Source organism: Rhinoderma darwinii, chromosome 4, assembly GCF_050947455.1.
Source record: "Rhinoderma darwinii isolate aRhiDar2 chromosome 4, aRhiDar2.hap1, whole genome shotgun sequence".
Lineage (NCBI taxonomy): Eukaryota > Metazoa > Chordata > Amphibia > Anura > Rhinodermatidae > Rhinoderma > Rhinoderma darwinii.
Genome location: NC_134690.1, coordinates 204,776,971 through 204,794,419, shown reverse-complemented (window position 1 = coordinate 204,794,419; position 17,449 = coordinate 204,776,971). Strand labels below are relative to the sequence as shown.

The window sequence follows — 17,449 nt, the reverse complement described above, 5'->3', positions numbered from 1 at the left end:
GGGGACACTGCATGGCGTTACCTACAGGGGGGACTCTGTATGGCGTTCTCTACAGAGGGGGCTGTATGGCGTTATCTAGAGGGGGCTGGATGGCGTTATCTACAGGGGGGGCTGTAAAAAAGGCACTATCTACAAGGGGGGATTTTGTGACACCCAGGGGAGGGGGGGCCCCAGTCAAAAGTTTGCTATGGGGCCCAGTCTTTCCTAGTTACGCCCCTGTATGCAAGTGTTACAATACCAGGTAATTTGGCAAACAATACCGCTTATACTGCCGCTTCCAGAACATTACAGTTTACATTAAATCATACATAAACATATGCAGCCTATAAAATACCAAAATAAGCCAACTGTTAGTAATTTTATACATTAAAATGATGGTCTATTCCTGTCGGCGTATGATTATTTTACAACTCTCCTTGACAAAGCTAGAAGGTCTATCTCTCTTCTACGCTACTCTACTTCAACCTCAAACCTCTCAAAAACCTAAACATTTCCTTACTTGGGAAGCAGACTTGGACATCTCCATCTCACTGCGAGAATGATGACATGCCATTTGTGGGACCAAAAATATCTCACAGCTCTACACATTGGGAAATTGCTCCCAAGATTCTGCTAAGGTGGTACAGATATCCAGGTATGACCCATCGTACTCCCCATTATGTTGCCATAATTGTGGGGATCGGGGTGACTATTTACATGTATGATGGAAATGTCCATTGGTATTTCATTTTTGGAAAGTAGCTTTCACTCTGATATCCACGGTCTCCCTTCATCGGATTTCTCCCTCCCCGGCATTGGCTTTGTGCTTTATTGGATTTAAGGACTTACCTCATCATATCCGACATGTCGTTGGTCATATAATGCTAGCAACTAGAATTAGAATAGGTAGAACATGGAAATCTCCAACCCCCTTATCCTTGGAAGGACTCATTAACCAAGTCCAATCAGACTATTATATACAACACATGCTGGCCTCAAAAGGCACTCAAGGCTCCAAATTTATATCTCTGCGATCTAGCTGGACAGTTTTTATATCAAGTCGCTCCTCTTCCTCCTCCCAGCCCAGTCCTCACAACTCGGAAATTTAGTTGTTATCATTTATTACTTTCTTAATTAGCCATTCTGATTTCTGTACCATACAGACTTTTTGTTTTGTAGTAGGTCAGTGGCCTAATGTTTTTAAGATAGTACTACATTGTATATCTATTCCTGATCCCCTGGCAGCCACGGGTACAGGTCTTGTCTATCGGAGGCAGATCACCGTGTTTGGGCCTCTTTTTACCAAACCTGGTTTCTTTTCCCTTTCCCCTTTTGTTGTATGTAATACCTACATCGTAATTATACCATGGATGGCCTGTTGCTATCCTTGTCATATCAATGTTTGTTTTATGAAACTGAAAATGTAATAAAAATTTAATTTGAAATAAAAAAATAATTGACTACTTACTGAGTGGTCTCCTTTCTGTCGCCTCTTTTTAAAACTAGTCACAGCATTCATATAGAAATTCAGGAAGTCTTTTGGAAAAAAGCTTACATTTAGTCTCCCAAGAATAGGACAGAGAAATGGGAAAATCACTGAAAGTCAAAAAAATTTTTTTAATTAAATAAAACAGCAAAGAGTAAAGTTCAGGCGTTTCTCTATGTGCACTCTTAGGGTATTTTCACACGAGGGCGTCCGTAACGGCTGAAATTACGGGGATGTTGTTTCAGCCTGAAAACATCCCCGTAATTTCAGCCGTAACGGCATGTGCAGGCGCTTGAACGCCGCGTCCATTACGGACGTAATTGGCGCTGCTATTCATTGGAGTCCATGAATAACGGCTCCAAATACGGCCAAAGAAGTGACAGGTCACTTCTTTGATGCGGGCGTCAATTTACGCGCCGTTATTTGACAGCGGCGCGTAAATTACGCCTCGTGTGAACAGACAAACGTCTGCCCATTGCTTTCAATGGGCAGATGTTTGTCAGTGCTATCGAGGCGCTATTTTCGGACGTAATTCGGGGCAAAAAAGCACGAATTACGTCCGTAATTAGTGCGTGTGAACATACCCTAATGCATTTTGCAGCTACAGTATCTGGTGAACTACACACAATACAAATATTTTTTACAATAATTTAAACAATGAAAGGCAGAAAGTATTAAGTTAAAGTATTTCCGAGAGGGCGATTCCATATACATTTTTAAGTGGATTTGCAAACCTAGGAGCAAACATCCACGGACAATTCATATAAAAGTGAAATTGTGACACTTTAATGTACGATATATGCATGCAGAATGTATTTTTTTGTGCAGACTATGAACCAAAGCTCTTTGGCCTGCTTATTTTTTTGTTAAATACAAGACTTGCTACATGTCCCAGTTACATCATTACATCATACCCATAAAGGAGCGTGCACAGAAATCATAGGGTCCCATAGCAAAACTCAGAATGTGGGCCATTATTATAGTTAATGTCCATCATAATTTCATAATGTACCCACAGATGTAGCCGAGTTTCTTGACTGTCAAAAAGTCAAGTTAAGGTTTCTTGACACTATATTTAATGCATTAAAAGACAAGATAATGATGGCTACATCTGTATATATACACAGGGTTCAGAGCTTCGTTTTCCATACATAAAGGCTATGTACACCTTTGCAACCAATTTTTTTTTATTATTATTTATTATTATTATTATTATTATTGTCACAAAGCATCTAGAATGAAAAGTGATGCAGCAGGTCTTTTTTTTTTTTGTCATTTCCTACGGTTTTGTTTCTGCAGCTCCTTTGCAGACCTATATCTCTCTGTGGTGGTAAAACACAACAAACAAACCCTGTGTAGTTTGATCCTGCAGTTATGCTCCCTTCTAACTGTGCGCTAGTTTTTGCTAACTTACATTTGGTATGTTAGCAATATACCATGATACAAGGGGAGACCTCCTTCAATTTGATATGCCATCCACTATGGAGTACAGATGTAGCCATATTTATCTTGACTTTTAACGCATTAACGCATTAACCCCTTAACGCATTATCACGTAACCGTACGTGACAAGGGTTAATGGGAAGTTAAGGGTTAAGGGGAGGTATGGAGCGAGCTCACGGGCTGAGCTCGCTCTATACACAGCGGGTGACGGCTGTGTTACACAGCCGACACCTCACTACAACGGGCGGAATGAAAGATTGCTCAATCGCGATCGCTGCATTTAAAGTGTTAGAATCAGGGGGGCGCCCCTCAAACAAGCCACCGTGCCCCCCCGCGGCATGATTGGCCGGTAACAACGGTTGTTATGGCAGCCTGCTAGCGTTTTACTCCTTTAAAGCTCTGCCTCCGGCAGGGCTTCGAAGGGGACTGTCAGAATCACGATATACTGCAATACATTAGTATTGCAGTATATCATGCAAGCTGACGATCGCTGCTTCAAGTCTAAGAGAGGGACTAATAAAAAAAGAAAAAATTAAAAGTATTAAAAGTTCAAAAACGCCCCTTTTCAAATTTTTCCCTAAATCAATGTTAAAAAAAAGAAAAGTTAACATAACTGGTATTGCCGCGTCCGTAAAAGTCCGAACTATCACAATATAGTGTTGTTTAACACGCAAATTGCTGGTTTTTGGTTACGAAAGGTTGGGTAAGGGAAAAGAAGGAAAAAGGGGGGCAAGACTGTTATTGTATTTATGTTGAGGTCGCCTTCAATTATTAATGTTGATACCGACAATTGAGTAGGGAAAGAAATTCCAATGCAATGTCCCCTTTAATTGCTATGGAAAATTACCTATATCTTTTATGTTCAGATATTATTTGAGTAATTTTTATTTCTTTTTATTTTACTCTTAATATTTATACAAGAATAGTTGTTGTAAATTTCTTTATATATTGTATTATCAATTCCTAGTGATTCTAGGCACCCCTCTGTGTAACAGGCTGTGTCTATATCACCAGGACTAGAGAGGGAGTAATCAATAGAATTTAAATAGTATTTTTTTATATTTATAATTTTAGTTTTTTTATTTATTAGTTTTTGTTTTTATTATTGACAAAAAACCACATCAATTGGAATTTCTTTCCCTACTCAATTGTCGGTATCAACATTAATAATTGAAGGCGACCTCAACATAAATACAATAACAGTCTTGCCCCCCTTTTTCCTTCTTTTCCCTTACCCAACCTTTCGTGATTTACATTGGTGGTATACACCTGGGCAAGAACTGATATTCCAAAAAATAATAATAGGAGGGTCTCTCCTTTCTTTTTTCTGGTTTTTGGTTACCTTAATGCTCCAAAAAAATTAAATAAAAAGCGATCAAAAAGCATATACCCCAAAATGGTATAGTTGAAAACGACAGCTCGCCCCGCAAAATTTAAGCCCTCACATCACTAAATTAATGGAAAAATGAAAACGTTATGGCTCTCAGAATATGGCGACACACAAGATTTTTTTAATTTAGCAAATAGTTTTATTTTTTATTTTTTTTTAAAGTGGTAAAGCAAAAACATCAAAATTTGGTATTGCCGTAATCATATCAACCTGTAGAATAAGGTGAATATGTAGTTTTTACCGCCTGATGGATGCCGTAAAAACCAAACCCCCCCAAAAATGGCGTAATCGCCATTTTTCACCCCACAAATAATTTGTTTTCAGCTTCCCAGTACATTATGCGGTACAATAAATGGTGCCATTAAAAACTACAACTTTGCCTGCAAAAAACAAGCCGGAAAAAAAAAACTAGACGGAAAAATAAAAAAATTATAGCTTTTGGAAGGTGGGGTGCTTTTGAGAATATTATAAAAGTGATGAAATAATATTTGCTAAGTAAGAATAAGGCCAGGGTACCACGGTGACTTTCATGTTCATTTACTTTCCAATGATCTAATCTCAGCAATATCTGCATAATAACCACTTTATATAAAATGTGCTTATAATAAACTAGCCAGAAAGTGCCTCACTTCTATGATTTCTTCAACTTCTTATTTGATGTCTTTAAAAATTCTTTGCTGGTGCCAAGATGTGGCCCCAGTCCAGAAAGTCTGTGGCTAGATGTAATCAATGTGGCCACGAGTTACATCCAATCCATAGTTAATACTGTGCTCTCGTGAACTTGTCTCGTGACTGTAGTGCTTCCTGGCAGGTTTGCAAAGGGAGGCACATTTTGAATATACCAATGGATATGCATGTAAGATTCTTACATGGGGATAAGCTGTTTAGATAGCTGATCGTACACCGTTTTGCAGGAGTAGGAGATGGACGGGAAGGGGGAGGATAATAATATTAAATGACTGCGGGATAAAGCTACGCACTGGGTTTGTCTGTAGTCTCAGTGCCAGAAGCAGCATCAGGCAAGTCTATGCAGATGCCAAGTGGAGACAAAAGGTGATCTGGGTAGTCATGCTCTTGTCAAACGGAGGTAAGCATGCTCTTGTCAAACGGAGGCAAGCATGCTCTTGTCAAACGGAGGCAAGCATGCTCTTGTCAAACTGAGGCAAGCATGCTCTTGTCAAACTGAGGCAAGCATGCTCTTGTCAAACTGAGGCAAGCATGCTCTTGTCAAACTGAGGCAAGCATGCTCTTGTCAAACTGAGGCAAGCATGCTCTTGTCAAACTGAGGCAAGCATGCTCTTGTCAAACTGAGGCAAGCATGCTCTTGTCAAACTGAGGCAAGCATGCTCGCTGTCAACCCAAGCTGTGAGGTAGATAGTTGTCCTATTGTGACTAAAGGAGCACCAGCTGAATCAACTTGATGCACATCGGTTTGCATTGATACTGGATACACAAAACGGTAGGATATTTTTAGCAAGACGATCAGCAAAGTTGCGCTAATATTTGGTTTTAGGCAAATTTGAGCAAAGAAAAAAAGGTTTCCTATTACATATTAACCCCTTCCCGACATCCGCCGTATATATATACATGGCGCTATTGGGCAGGGCTTGCCGCAAAGCTCAGTATTATTACCGCCGGGTGTCTGCTGCATGTTACAGCTGGCACCCTGATGTAACGGCCAGGACCGGAGCTAGCATCCGATCCATGCCGATTAACCCCTCAGATGCTGCGTTCAATAGAGATTGCAGCATGTGAGGGGTTATTAGCCACCGGCATCCCAGCAACGTAATCGCTGGGTTGCCGGTGGCTGCAATGGCAAACCGGAGTCCTAATACTAGCAACCCGGTCAGCCAGCAATGGAAGCCTCATATGCCCCACTCGCCGGCGGGGCCTAAAAGACTTCCGATACCATCGGCAAGATGGCGCCGGCTGAGTTTCCGGCTCAGAAGCTGAGACAGCGTTATCAGCAGTGGGTGCCCGCTGTATGTTACAGCGGACACCCCGCTGTAACGGCAGGAACCGGTGCTAGCTCTGATTCCTGACATTAACCCCTTAGATGCAGTGATCCAAAGCGATCACTGCATCTTAGTGGTTTGTAGCAAATCGGCAGCCGGCCATGCGACCGCAAGGCTGCCGACTGCTACTATGGCAACAGGAGGCCAAACAATGGCCTCCTGTCTGCCAATACAGAAACCGATTATGCCCTGACCGGAGCCGGAGCCAGATCAGCTTGCTGTCAGTGAACAACTGACAGTTCTAATACATTGCACTACATAGGTAGTGCAATGTATTAGAACATCAATCAAACAGTTTGACCTTCAAGTCCCCTAGTAAAATAAAATAAAAAATAAGTTTCAAGTAATAAAATAAAACACTATCGCCCTTTTCCCCATATCAAGTCATTTATTATTGAAAAAAAATAATAAAACTTCCGGTTCCGGCGCGCACATGAGTAGACGCGAGTAAGGAGAGCTCCGTTAACCCGACTCAAAAACCGGGGTCCCGAGGCTTTGATACCTGACCTGAGGCTGCTGGCCGACAACCCTACGTACAGGCTTCTCTCCGGCGTATGGAGAGATATCTGGTGAAAACCGGGACCCCAGGATTAAAATCACAGGCCCTGCAGACTGACGACATGCTGCCGCTGGGGAAAATGGCGCCTGAGCCGGCCAGGAACACGAGGAGTACGAGCTCGCGCTCGGCATCACAACCTCCTCTGGTGCAGCCAGATGGGGAAGAAGGTGAGCCTGAGACTATGTTTCACAATATGGACATTTCATGTCGAGTCTTGGCCAGGGAAGTAGCGAAACTTATAGCCCCAGATATCACAGCTTCTCTGGAGGCGACGGTGTCTAAATTATTGCACCAAATTCAGTCGGATGTTTCAGCTCAGGCGGAACGACTTAACGATTTGGAACAACGGTTCAGTTTATTGGAGGATGAGCTAGCGGGAACACAGGAGGAGGTGAAGAAGGTGATAGCTTGCAATCTACAGCTGGTTGATAAAGTGGATGACCTGGAGAATCGCTCGAGGAGGAGCAATTTACGTATTATTGGGCTCCCAGAGTCTATACCAGCAGGCCAGCTGCTAAAGTTGTGTGCGGTGGAGTTGCCTCAGGCGCTGGGGTTGCCAGCCCCGCTGAGAGCGGAGAGAGCTCATAGAGTGGGACCGGTGCGAAGTGTGACCCAAGATGGCGCCCCAGCACGACCGCGACCAGTCATTGTGAAGTACCTGGACTATGTGGATAAAACGAATGTGTTACAGGCCTACCGAAGGTCATCGGCACAAGTGAGAGTGCGAGGCAGCAGAATCTTAATGTTTGGAGATTACTCGGCTGAGGTTACACGTAAGCGGCGGGCTTTTAGCACGGTGTGCTCTCTACTGGTCCAGAAACGCATTCGGTTCTCTTTGATGTTTCCCGCCATTCTCAGGATCTTCGAACCCGGTGGTGGGGTGGAATCGTTTTCTTCTCCAGGGGAGGCGGCTAAATTTGTGGAAAGCTTGTCCAAAGACAACAATGGTGATAGCCAGACACACAGGGACGGACTGCCTCGCAGGGGACGTTCCAGAAACAGGAGTATCAGGAGGGGTCTCACCTCTTCTTCCCCGGATTGAAGGGAGCTGCCCAGGCGGTGATGGAAGGAGACTCATGTTATTTTAAGTCCCACATTGTTTGAGACAAAATTGTTATACCTATCGGTGCATCGGAGGTTGAGGTTTACTGATGTTAATGGTAGGGGAGGGCCCAGCTGAGTGAGGCTTGAGGAAATTTTTGCAAGGAGTCGGGTGGGAGTGTAAGGCGCTGTTGATACTTTCTGGGTATACAGGGAGTTCATGGTATACCAAGGGGTTTCTAGTGGTGGAATGTACAGAGATTTCACGCTAAAATTTGCGAAAAAAGAGAAGTCTGAAATTAGTAATGATCTGTTGTTGGGGGTTCAATTCTGTTTTATGTTTAGGGAGGGGGAAGGAGGGGGGGAAACTGTCTCGGTGGATGAGGTTTGCTTTGCCATTACTGTGAGATGCCTAAGGTAATAACATGGAATGTGAAGGGGCTGCAGTCCCCACATAAACGCATGATGGTTCTTCGCCACCTGAAAAAGCTGAAAGCGGATATAGCGATTTTACAGGAAACCCATCTATTGGAACGTGATTTCCAGAGAATGAGTAAATTATGGGTGGGCACAGTAATGGGTTCTCCAGCAGTTAATGGCAAGGCGGGCGTCTTACTGCTCATACACAAAAGAATTGAATGTTCTGTGATTACTTATGAGCGGGATGAGGGGGGCAGATATTTGCATGTGATCTTAGAGGGCGCCATGGGGAGAGTGAGTTTGTACTGTATATATGCACCAAATGACAACAATCGGGTCTTTTTTAAATTTCTGGAAGGAAAACTTTTAGCGGATAAAGAACCTCAGAATCTGCTGGGAGGGGACCTTAACTCAGTCTTATGCACAACAGAGGATAGGAGAAGGGGAGATGGTAGGGTGTTGGTTGAAAGAACACACGATAAGGTCTTGGCCCCATTAATGTCTTCCACGGGCATGGTAGATGTATGGAGAACACAATTTCCATTAGGTAGAGAATTCACTCATTTTTCTCATGCACATACCGCATGGTCGCGTATTGACTATTTTATGGCTTCTCCGGTGCTCCTCTCTAGGATCCTTAGTGCTCGAATAGAGGACTTGGTGATTTCAGATCATTCACCGGTTTCTCTGATCTTGGCAGATACATTTAAAAGGGGGTCGGATATATTGTGGAAATTTCCGTCGTTTCTGGCAACTGATGAATCCTTTCAATCATGCTTGAAGGGGTGGTTAGGGGAATATAGTCAGGAAAATCAAGCTCAGAGAGAACAGCCACTTGTTTTGGGACACAGCCAAGGCAGTGCTGAGGGGGAGGATCATTTCTTATGTGGTGTCGCTTAAACTAAAAACCAACAAGCATTACAACGAGTCTAGTAGGAATCTTCGCATGAAATACACAGCGTACTTGGCAAATTCGACACTAGCGCTTAGGGGGGACTGGCTCACGGCTAAGGCAGAGTTTGAAAGGTGGCTGGATAAAAAAGAAATGTTCCAGAGAGAACAAACAACTGCGCATTTTTTCAGATATGGGAACAAATCAGGCTCCCTGCTGGCCAAAATGGCGAAAGGACAATTTCGCCCGACTCACATAGGGGGGTTGAGAGATTTGAACGGGGAAGTACAGAAAGATCCAAAGATCGTCAATGATATACTGGGAGATTATTACACTGCGCTATATGCACAGGACAATTCGGAGAGGACTGAGGGGAGGGAGTTTCTGGATTCCTTAACGTTACCGTCTCTCTCGGACTCTGATAGAGAAGCATTAAATGCATTGATCACGGAACAAGAGATCATATCGACCATTAAATCATTGACGAATAACAAAGCGCCAGGGCCAGATGGATTTTCTAGCGATTTTTACAAACTTATGAGGGAGGAAGTCACGCCCATTTTATTGCCGGTGTATAATCATATGCTGTTAAATAAGGAATTCTTGAAATCGGGCAATGTAGCTTATATCAAAGTCTTGTATAAGGAAGGGAAAGACCCGGCTAACCCGGGGTCTTATCGACCAATCTCTTTGATAAATCAGGATGTTAAAATATTGTCGAAGATACTGGCAGACAGGTTGGCTATGTTTCTCCCGAATTTGATTGGGCCACACCAGGTGGGGTTTGTCAAGGGGAGGTCGGCGGTCAAAAACATACGCACGGTTTTGGCGGTACAAGACGCAATGAGGACTTCTAACATGGAGGGACATGATTCGCCAGCACTTTTAACGCTAGATGCCGAAAAGGCCTTCGATAATGTCCACTGGGATTGGCTGAGGTTAGTTCTAGATAGATTTGGGGTACAAGGATTGTTTAGGAATTACCTGGAAGCATTATATTCAGAACCTCTAGCTAGGGTGTTCACTGCAGGTTTTCTGTCAGCACCGATACATTTACAGAAGGGAACAAGGCAGGGATGCCCCCTGTCTCCATTGCTGTTCGACTTGGCCCTGGAACCGCTAGCGAGACATCTTTTGTCCTCTAGGGATTTTGAAGGGATTATGGTTGGCAGTCAGGAGATCAAACTAACATGCTTTGCTGACGATCTTCTGTTTCTGAAATCGCCTGGGGATCATTTGGGGGGAGTGCTGGAGAAGCTAAAATACTTTGGGTCATTCTCAGGCTTTCAGGATTGCGAGCTTGCGTCCTTTTGGCCAAAATGATCACTAATACCCCAGGTATTTTTCATTATTACTTATATTCGCTTCTTTTGGACACAGCCAGGTCTTTGATGCTGGGAGAGCATGGTGTGTTGTTGTTTGGCCTAGCAAGCAGGGTAGCCCGCTCTATGAATTATCAAGGCGTCACAAATAGGCTTCTACCTGGCTAGACACGTTGCGCCTCATGACTTACACACTATCCCTCCATGTTTCACACACTTGCATCCCATTATTCATTTATTTTTTAGGCACTTTACTCATTACTGCCCCCTATATTTCACTCACATTATTACACTTGCACATACACTATTCATTTATTATTTCTTACTACACATCCCATGCACCACATACCACTCCCCTCAAGACTAGTGGGAGTGGCTATTATTATTTAAAGCACCTGCTCACTCGCCTTCATCAGCGTTTCTGACCTGGCTGTGTCCATTTGTAAGTATGGCCTTTTTCGGTGTTTTTGCATAAATGTCCTTGTTTTTATCTGTTTTGTCTGTACATCAGGAGCTTTTCGCTCCAGTTAGGGACTCGCAAGTCTGGGGATCCTTGTCGTGGATTGCGAGCTTGCGTCCTTTTGGCCAAAATGATCACTAATACCCCAGGTATTTTTCATTATTACTTATATTCGCTTCTTTTGGACACAGCCAGGTCTTTGATGCTGGGAGAGCATGGTGTGTTGTTGTTTGGCCTAGCAAGCAGGGTAGCCCGCTCTATGAATTATCAAGGCGTCACAAATAGGCTTCTACCTGGCTAGACACGTTGCGCCTCATGACTTACACACTATCCCTCCATGTTTCACACACTTGCATCCCATTATTCATTTATTTTTTAGGCACTTTACTCATTACTGCCCCCTATATTTCACTCACATTATTACACTTGCACATACACTATTCATTTATTATTTCTTACTACACATCCCATGCACCACATACCACTCCCCTCAAGACTAGTGGGAGTGGCTATTATTATTTAAAGCACCTGCTCACTCGCCTTCATCAGCGTTTCTGACCTGGCTGTGTCCATTTGTAAGTATGGCCTTTTTCGGTGTTTTTGCATAAATGTCCTTGTTTTTATCTGTTTTGTCTGTACATCAGGAGCTTTTCGCTCCAGTTAGGGACTCGCAAGTCTGGGGATCCTTGTCGTGGATTGCGAGCTTGCGTCCTTTTGGCCAAAATGATCACTAATACCCCAGGTATTTTTCATTATTACTTATATTCGCTTCTTTTGGACACAGCCAGGTCTTTGATGCTGGGAGAGCATGGTGTGTTGTTGTTTGGCCTAGCAAGCAGGGTAGCCCGCTCTATGAATTATCAAGGCGTCACAAATAGGCTTCTACCTGGCTAGACACGTTGCGCCTCATGACTTACACACTATCCCTCCATGTTTCACACACTTGCATCCCATTATTCATTTATTTTTTAGGCACTTTACTCATTACTGCCCCCTATATTTCACTCACATTATTACACTTGCACATACACTATTCATTTATTATTTCTTACTACACATCCCATGCACCACATACCACTCCCCTCAAGACTAGTGGGAGTGGCTATTATTATTTAAAGCACCTGCTCACTCGCCTTCATCAGCGTTTCTGACCTGGCTGTGTCCATTTGTAAGTATGGCCTTTTTCGGTGTTTTTGCATAAATGTCCTTGTTTTTATCTGTTTTGTCTGTACATCAGGAGCTTTTCGCTCCAGTTAGGGACTCGCAAGTCTGGGGATCCTTGTCGTGGATTGCGAGCTTGCGTCCTTTTGGCCAAAATGATCACTAATACCCCAGGTATTTTTCATTATTACTTATATTCGCTTCTTTTGGACACAGCCAGGTCTTTGATGCTGGGAGAGCATGGTGTGTTGTTGTTTGGCCTAGCAAGCAGGGTAGCCCGCTCTATGAATTATCAAGGCGTCACAAATAGGCTTCTACCTGGCTAGACACGTTGCGCCTCATGACTTACACACTATCCCTCCATGTTTCACACACTTGCATCCCATTATTCATTTATTTTTTAGGCACTTTACTCATTACTGCCCCCTATATTTCACTCACATTATTACACTTGCACATACACTATTCATTTATTATTTCTTACTACACATCCCATGCACCACATACCACTCCCCTCAAGACTAGTGGGAGTGGCTATTATTATTTAAAGCACCTGCTCACTCGCCTTCATCAGCGTTTCTGACCTGGCTGTGTCCATTTGTAAGTATGGCCTTTTTCGGTGTTTTTGCATAAATGTCCTTGTTTTTATCTGTTTTGTCATTCTCAGGCTATAAAGTCAATGCGCAAAAGAGTCAATTACTTTACTTGAAGGAATCAGGGGCAAGACCACCCTTGCAGGGTACGGTGGAAATAGCCAGATCTTCTATCACATACCTGGGGATTAAAATAGGCAAATTTCCCTCTTCCCTCTATAAGCTAAATTATTCACCCTTGTTTGAAAAAATTCATAAGGAACTAAATCAATGGGCGTCATTGCCATTGTCGTTGTTTGGGAGAGCTGCTCTTTTAAAAATGATAAGCTTTGCTCGTCTGCTATATCCAATGCAAACCATACCCATATTGATCAAGCATCTAGATAACCAGAAATTACAGACAGCATTTTTACAATTCTTGTGGCAAAAGAAGAGACCTAGGATTGCATATAAAAAATTGGCTCTACCCAAAGTGGATGGAGGCATTCAGATGCCACTTATACGATATTACAATTTAGCGGCCATCTGCAGGCATATAGGGGATTGGATACATAACACTAATATGTACTCCAATGTTCAGCTGGAGCAGGATTTGGCGGGATCGGTTCCGCTGCAGGCCCTGCTACATCTGCCGTATGCTCAACTGCCTAATAATGTTAAGTCAAGTCTGTTGCTGAAAGATACAATCGGTGCCTGGAAGGCGGTGCGGAAGCTTTTTGGTCTTCCGTATGGTCTTTCTAAATTCTGGCCGTTGTGGGATAACCCCATGTTCCCACAGGGGAGTCAGAATAAATTGTTTTCGCAGTGGAGAGATGAAGGGATCAATGTCCTGGGCCAACTCATGAATGTTGAGGAGGGGAGATGGCTTACGTGGCAGGAGGTCTCTAGCAAATATAATTTGAGGGGAAACCAATATTTGCAATATGCTCAAGTAACAGGGTTATGTAAAACCAAAGTCTGCAATATTGATGGAGTGGAGATACGGGGAGCATTTGATGGGTTGGTGCCGCAGGGTGGTACAGGGAGAAGTCTTGCAAGTTTATATGGTAAACTTCGGAATGCTCATCTTGATTCCTTTAGTACTTCTTGCTTTAGAACGTGGGAGGTGGAGCTGGAGGATCCAGAAATCTCCAGCAAAATTCGAGATGGATGGGAGAGGGTGAGGAAGGTCATGGTAAATGAAAAGTGGCGTGAGATGCACTTCCGGCTTATGCACAGAGCGACATACGCCTTTAATTTATCCTATAGGGACGCTCCAGCACACTATCTGCGTAGTTGTCCTAAATGCGACTTACACAAAGCTAATTTACTTCATGGGATGTGGTTGTGCCCACAAATTCGCACGTTTTGGGATCGGGCTCTACAATTTATTAAAGACACCTGGGGGGAAGAGGTGCACGCAAACCCACAGGCAGTGTTGTTTCACTATATCCCTTTGGATCCAGGGGGGGAGGGACCACCTATAGTGGCCCGGAAAGGAGTACATATGGCATTATTGGCTATCAAGAAGTGCATCTTGCGCCACTGGTTACAGGCATCGGTACCGGAAATTGCGGAGGTCGTGACAACTCTCAAGACTTTATTGGGATATGATAAAACGGACCTAGAAAGACACAAAGAAAGGTCTACAGAACAATTTTTTAAAACTTGGCGTACATTCATCGAGCAACATTATCCCACAGCAGAGATAGGGGTGTTCATGCGCACATTTCGACACACATCATGGTATAGTTCACAGAGTATCCAGGGCACGCTAGGCATTCTGGTGGCTAGTTAAGAAAATGTTCACCGAGATGGGGGAGAAGTTGGGGGGAGGGAAGGGAATTGTTGGCTTTGTTTTGTATTATTAATTACTTTGTAACTTAATGATGACAAGGAAAATGGAAAATAATTTTGAAGCTGGAACACATTGCTATTTGATGTACGTATTATTGTATGTGTGACACACATTGCATACTTGTAACTGTTCTGGCTTTGAATAAAAATATATTTGAAAAAAAAATAAAAATAATAAAACCATACATATTTGGTATCACCGCATCCGTAAAATCCTGAACTATAAAAATATTATATTATTTTGTCCCGCGCAGTGAACCCTGTAAAAAAACAAACCTAAAAAATACTGCCAGAATGTTTTTTTGGTCACTTTGTCTTAAATAAAAACTATAGCTCATTTTGCAGAAAACAAGCCCTGATACAGCTCAGTCGATGAAAAACTTATGGCTCACACAACATGGCGACAGAAAAAATACATTATTTTTACAAAAGTAATTTTATTGTGCAAAAAGTTGTAAAACATAAAAAAGCGCTATAAATTTGGTATCGCCGGAATCGGACTGACCTGCAGAATAAAGTTAACATGTAATTTATGACGCGTGGTGAACGCTATATGAAAAAAAACTATGCCAGAATTGCTGATAACCTTGCCTCCCAAAAAAAAAAGAAAAAGAGTGATCAAAAAGTCGCATGTACCCCAGAATGCTACCAATAATAACTACAGCTCATCCCGCAAAAAAAAACAGCCCTCATGCCACTACATCTATGAAAATATAAAATAAGTTAAGGCTCCAATAAGTCAGGAAAGAAAAATATCCAGTTGTGCAGGCCCGAGGGGAACATTTCTTCTGTTTCAAGTGGCGATTTATGAAGGCCATAAAATTGGGGAACCAGGAAGGGGAGGGCCCAAACATATCTGCTGGAAGCGAGGGTACCCGTATTATACCAGGACGACACTTTACCAGCAAAATTCCCCAAACTGCAAAGGTGCCGAGTGTGGACCAAAAGGAGTTAAGAAAGGACCATTTATTAATGCGACACTGGCCTGTGCATAAAGGATTGCTTCACAGTGTAACAAATATTTATGGATTATTTTATTGTTTACCCCATTATTATACCACTTGACTATGCCCCTGATGTACTCTGCCCAGCTCACATATGCCCCACATTATAAACTGAAATACCAGTAAAACTCCAAACAAAACTACTACCAGGTAAATCAACGCTCCAAAAGCTAAATTACGCTCCTTCCCTTCTGAGCCCTACAGTGTGCCCAAACAGCAGTTTACTTCCACATATATGGTATCGCCATACCCGGGAGAACCCTTTTAACAATTTTTGAGGTGTGTGTCTCCAGTGGCAAAAGCTGGGCACAACATATTTCCCACTGAAATGTCACATCTAGGGAAAAATTTTAGTTTTTACTTTGCACCATCCGCTGCGCAATCATATGTGGAAAAGACTTGTGGGGTGAAAATGCTTAATAAATGCCTTGAGGGGTGTAGTTTCCAAATTGGGTCACTTCTCAGGGATTTCTTTTATTATTTCACATCAGAGACTCTGCAATTGTGAACCAATACTGTGTAAGTTGCGGAATTAGGACTTAACTTCGCTTGATACTCTTTCACACCTGAGCCTTGTCGATAGTCCAGGCAAAAGATTAGGGCCACATTTAGGGTGTTAATAAACATCATAATTAGAGAGCTGTCTTGTTACGGTGGCACAATCTGTGCACCACATATTGGCATATCTATGGAAAAAAAATCACATTTTCACTCTGCCATATCGAGTGCACACTAATTTCTGCAAAACACCTGCGGGGTTACCGTGCTCACTACACCCCTAGGTGAATACCTTGAGGGGTGTAGTTTCCAAAATGGGGTCACTTTTTGGGGGTTTCCACTGTTTTGGTCCCACAGGGGCTTTGCAAATGCGACATAGCGACTAGAAACCAATCCAGCCAAATCTGTACTCCAAAAGCCAAATGGCGCTCCTTCCCTTCTGAGCCCTACTGTGTGCCCAAACAGTCGTTTATGGGGTATTGCCGTACTCAGGAGAAATTTCTTTACAAACGTTGTGGTTCTTTTTTTCCTTTATTTGTTGAGAAAATGAAAAATTTGGAGCTAAAGCTATGTCTTATTAAAGAAAAAAGATTTTCTTTATTTTCACTGCCCAATTCTAATAAAATCTACGAAACACCTGTGGGGTCAAACTGCTCACTACACCCCTAGATGAATTCCTTGTGTGGTGTAGTTTCCAAAAAGGGGTCTTTTTTTGGGGTGTTTCCTTTGTTTTGGCATCACAAGACCTTTTCAAACCTGACATTGTGCCTAAAATATAATCTAATAAAAAGAAGGTCCCAAAATCCAAAAGGTGCTCCTTTGCTTCTGAGGCTTGTATTTCACCACTACTTTGCTTTAATACTTGCTAAACGCCTAAAGGGTTAAGAAACTTTCTAAATGTTGTTTTGAATACTTTGAGGGGTGAGGTTCTTAACATGGAGTGACTTATGGGGGGATTGTATTGTATAAGCCGTACTCCAGAGAAATTGCTTTACAATCATTGTGGTTCTTTTTTTCCTTTATTTGTTGAGAAAATGAAAAATTTTGAGCTAAAGCTACGGCTTATTGAAGAAAAAGGATTGGTTTTATTTTCACTGCCCAATTCTAATAAAATCTATAAAACCCCTGTGGGGTCAAAATGCTCACTACACCCGTAGATTAATTCCTCAAGGGGTGTAGTTTCCTAAATGGAGTCAGTTTTTAGGCGTTCCCTGTTTTGGTCCTTCAGGGGCTTTGCAAATGCGACATGGCCTCCGCAAACCATTCCTGCTAAATTTTGAGTGCCAAAAGCCAAATGGCGCTCTTTCCCTTCTATGCCCTGCCGTGTGGCCAAACAGCCATTTAGGACAC

General features: G+C 42.7%; 1 protein-coding gene across 1 annotated transcript in view; it reads right to left on the bottom strand.

Annotated features, from left to right (window-relative positions):
* LOC142759667 (cytochrome P450 3A9-like) overlaps positions 1–17,449 on the bottom strand; it is a 61,950-nt gene that overhangs the window by 25,098 nt on the left and 19,403 nt on the right. Inside the window, exon 8 of the mRNA XM_075862089.1 lies at positions 1,448–1,575. Coding sequence (XP_075718204.1) covers positions 1,448–1,575 — 128 coding nt within the window. The remainder of the gene's footprint in view (positions 1–1,447; positions 1,576–17,449) is intronic.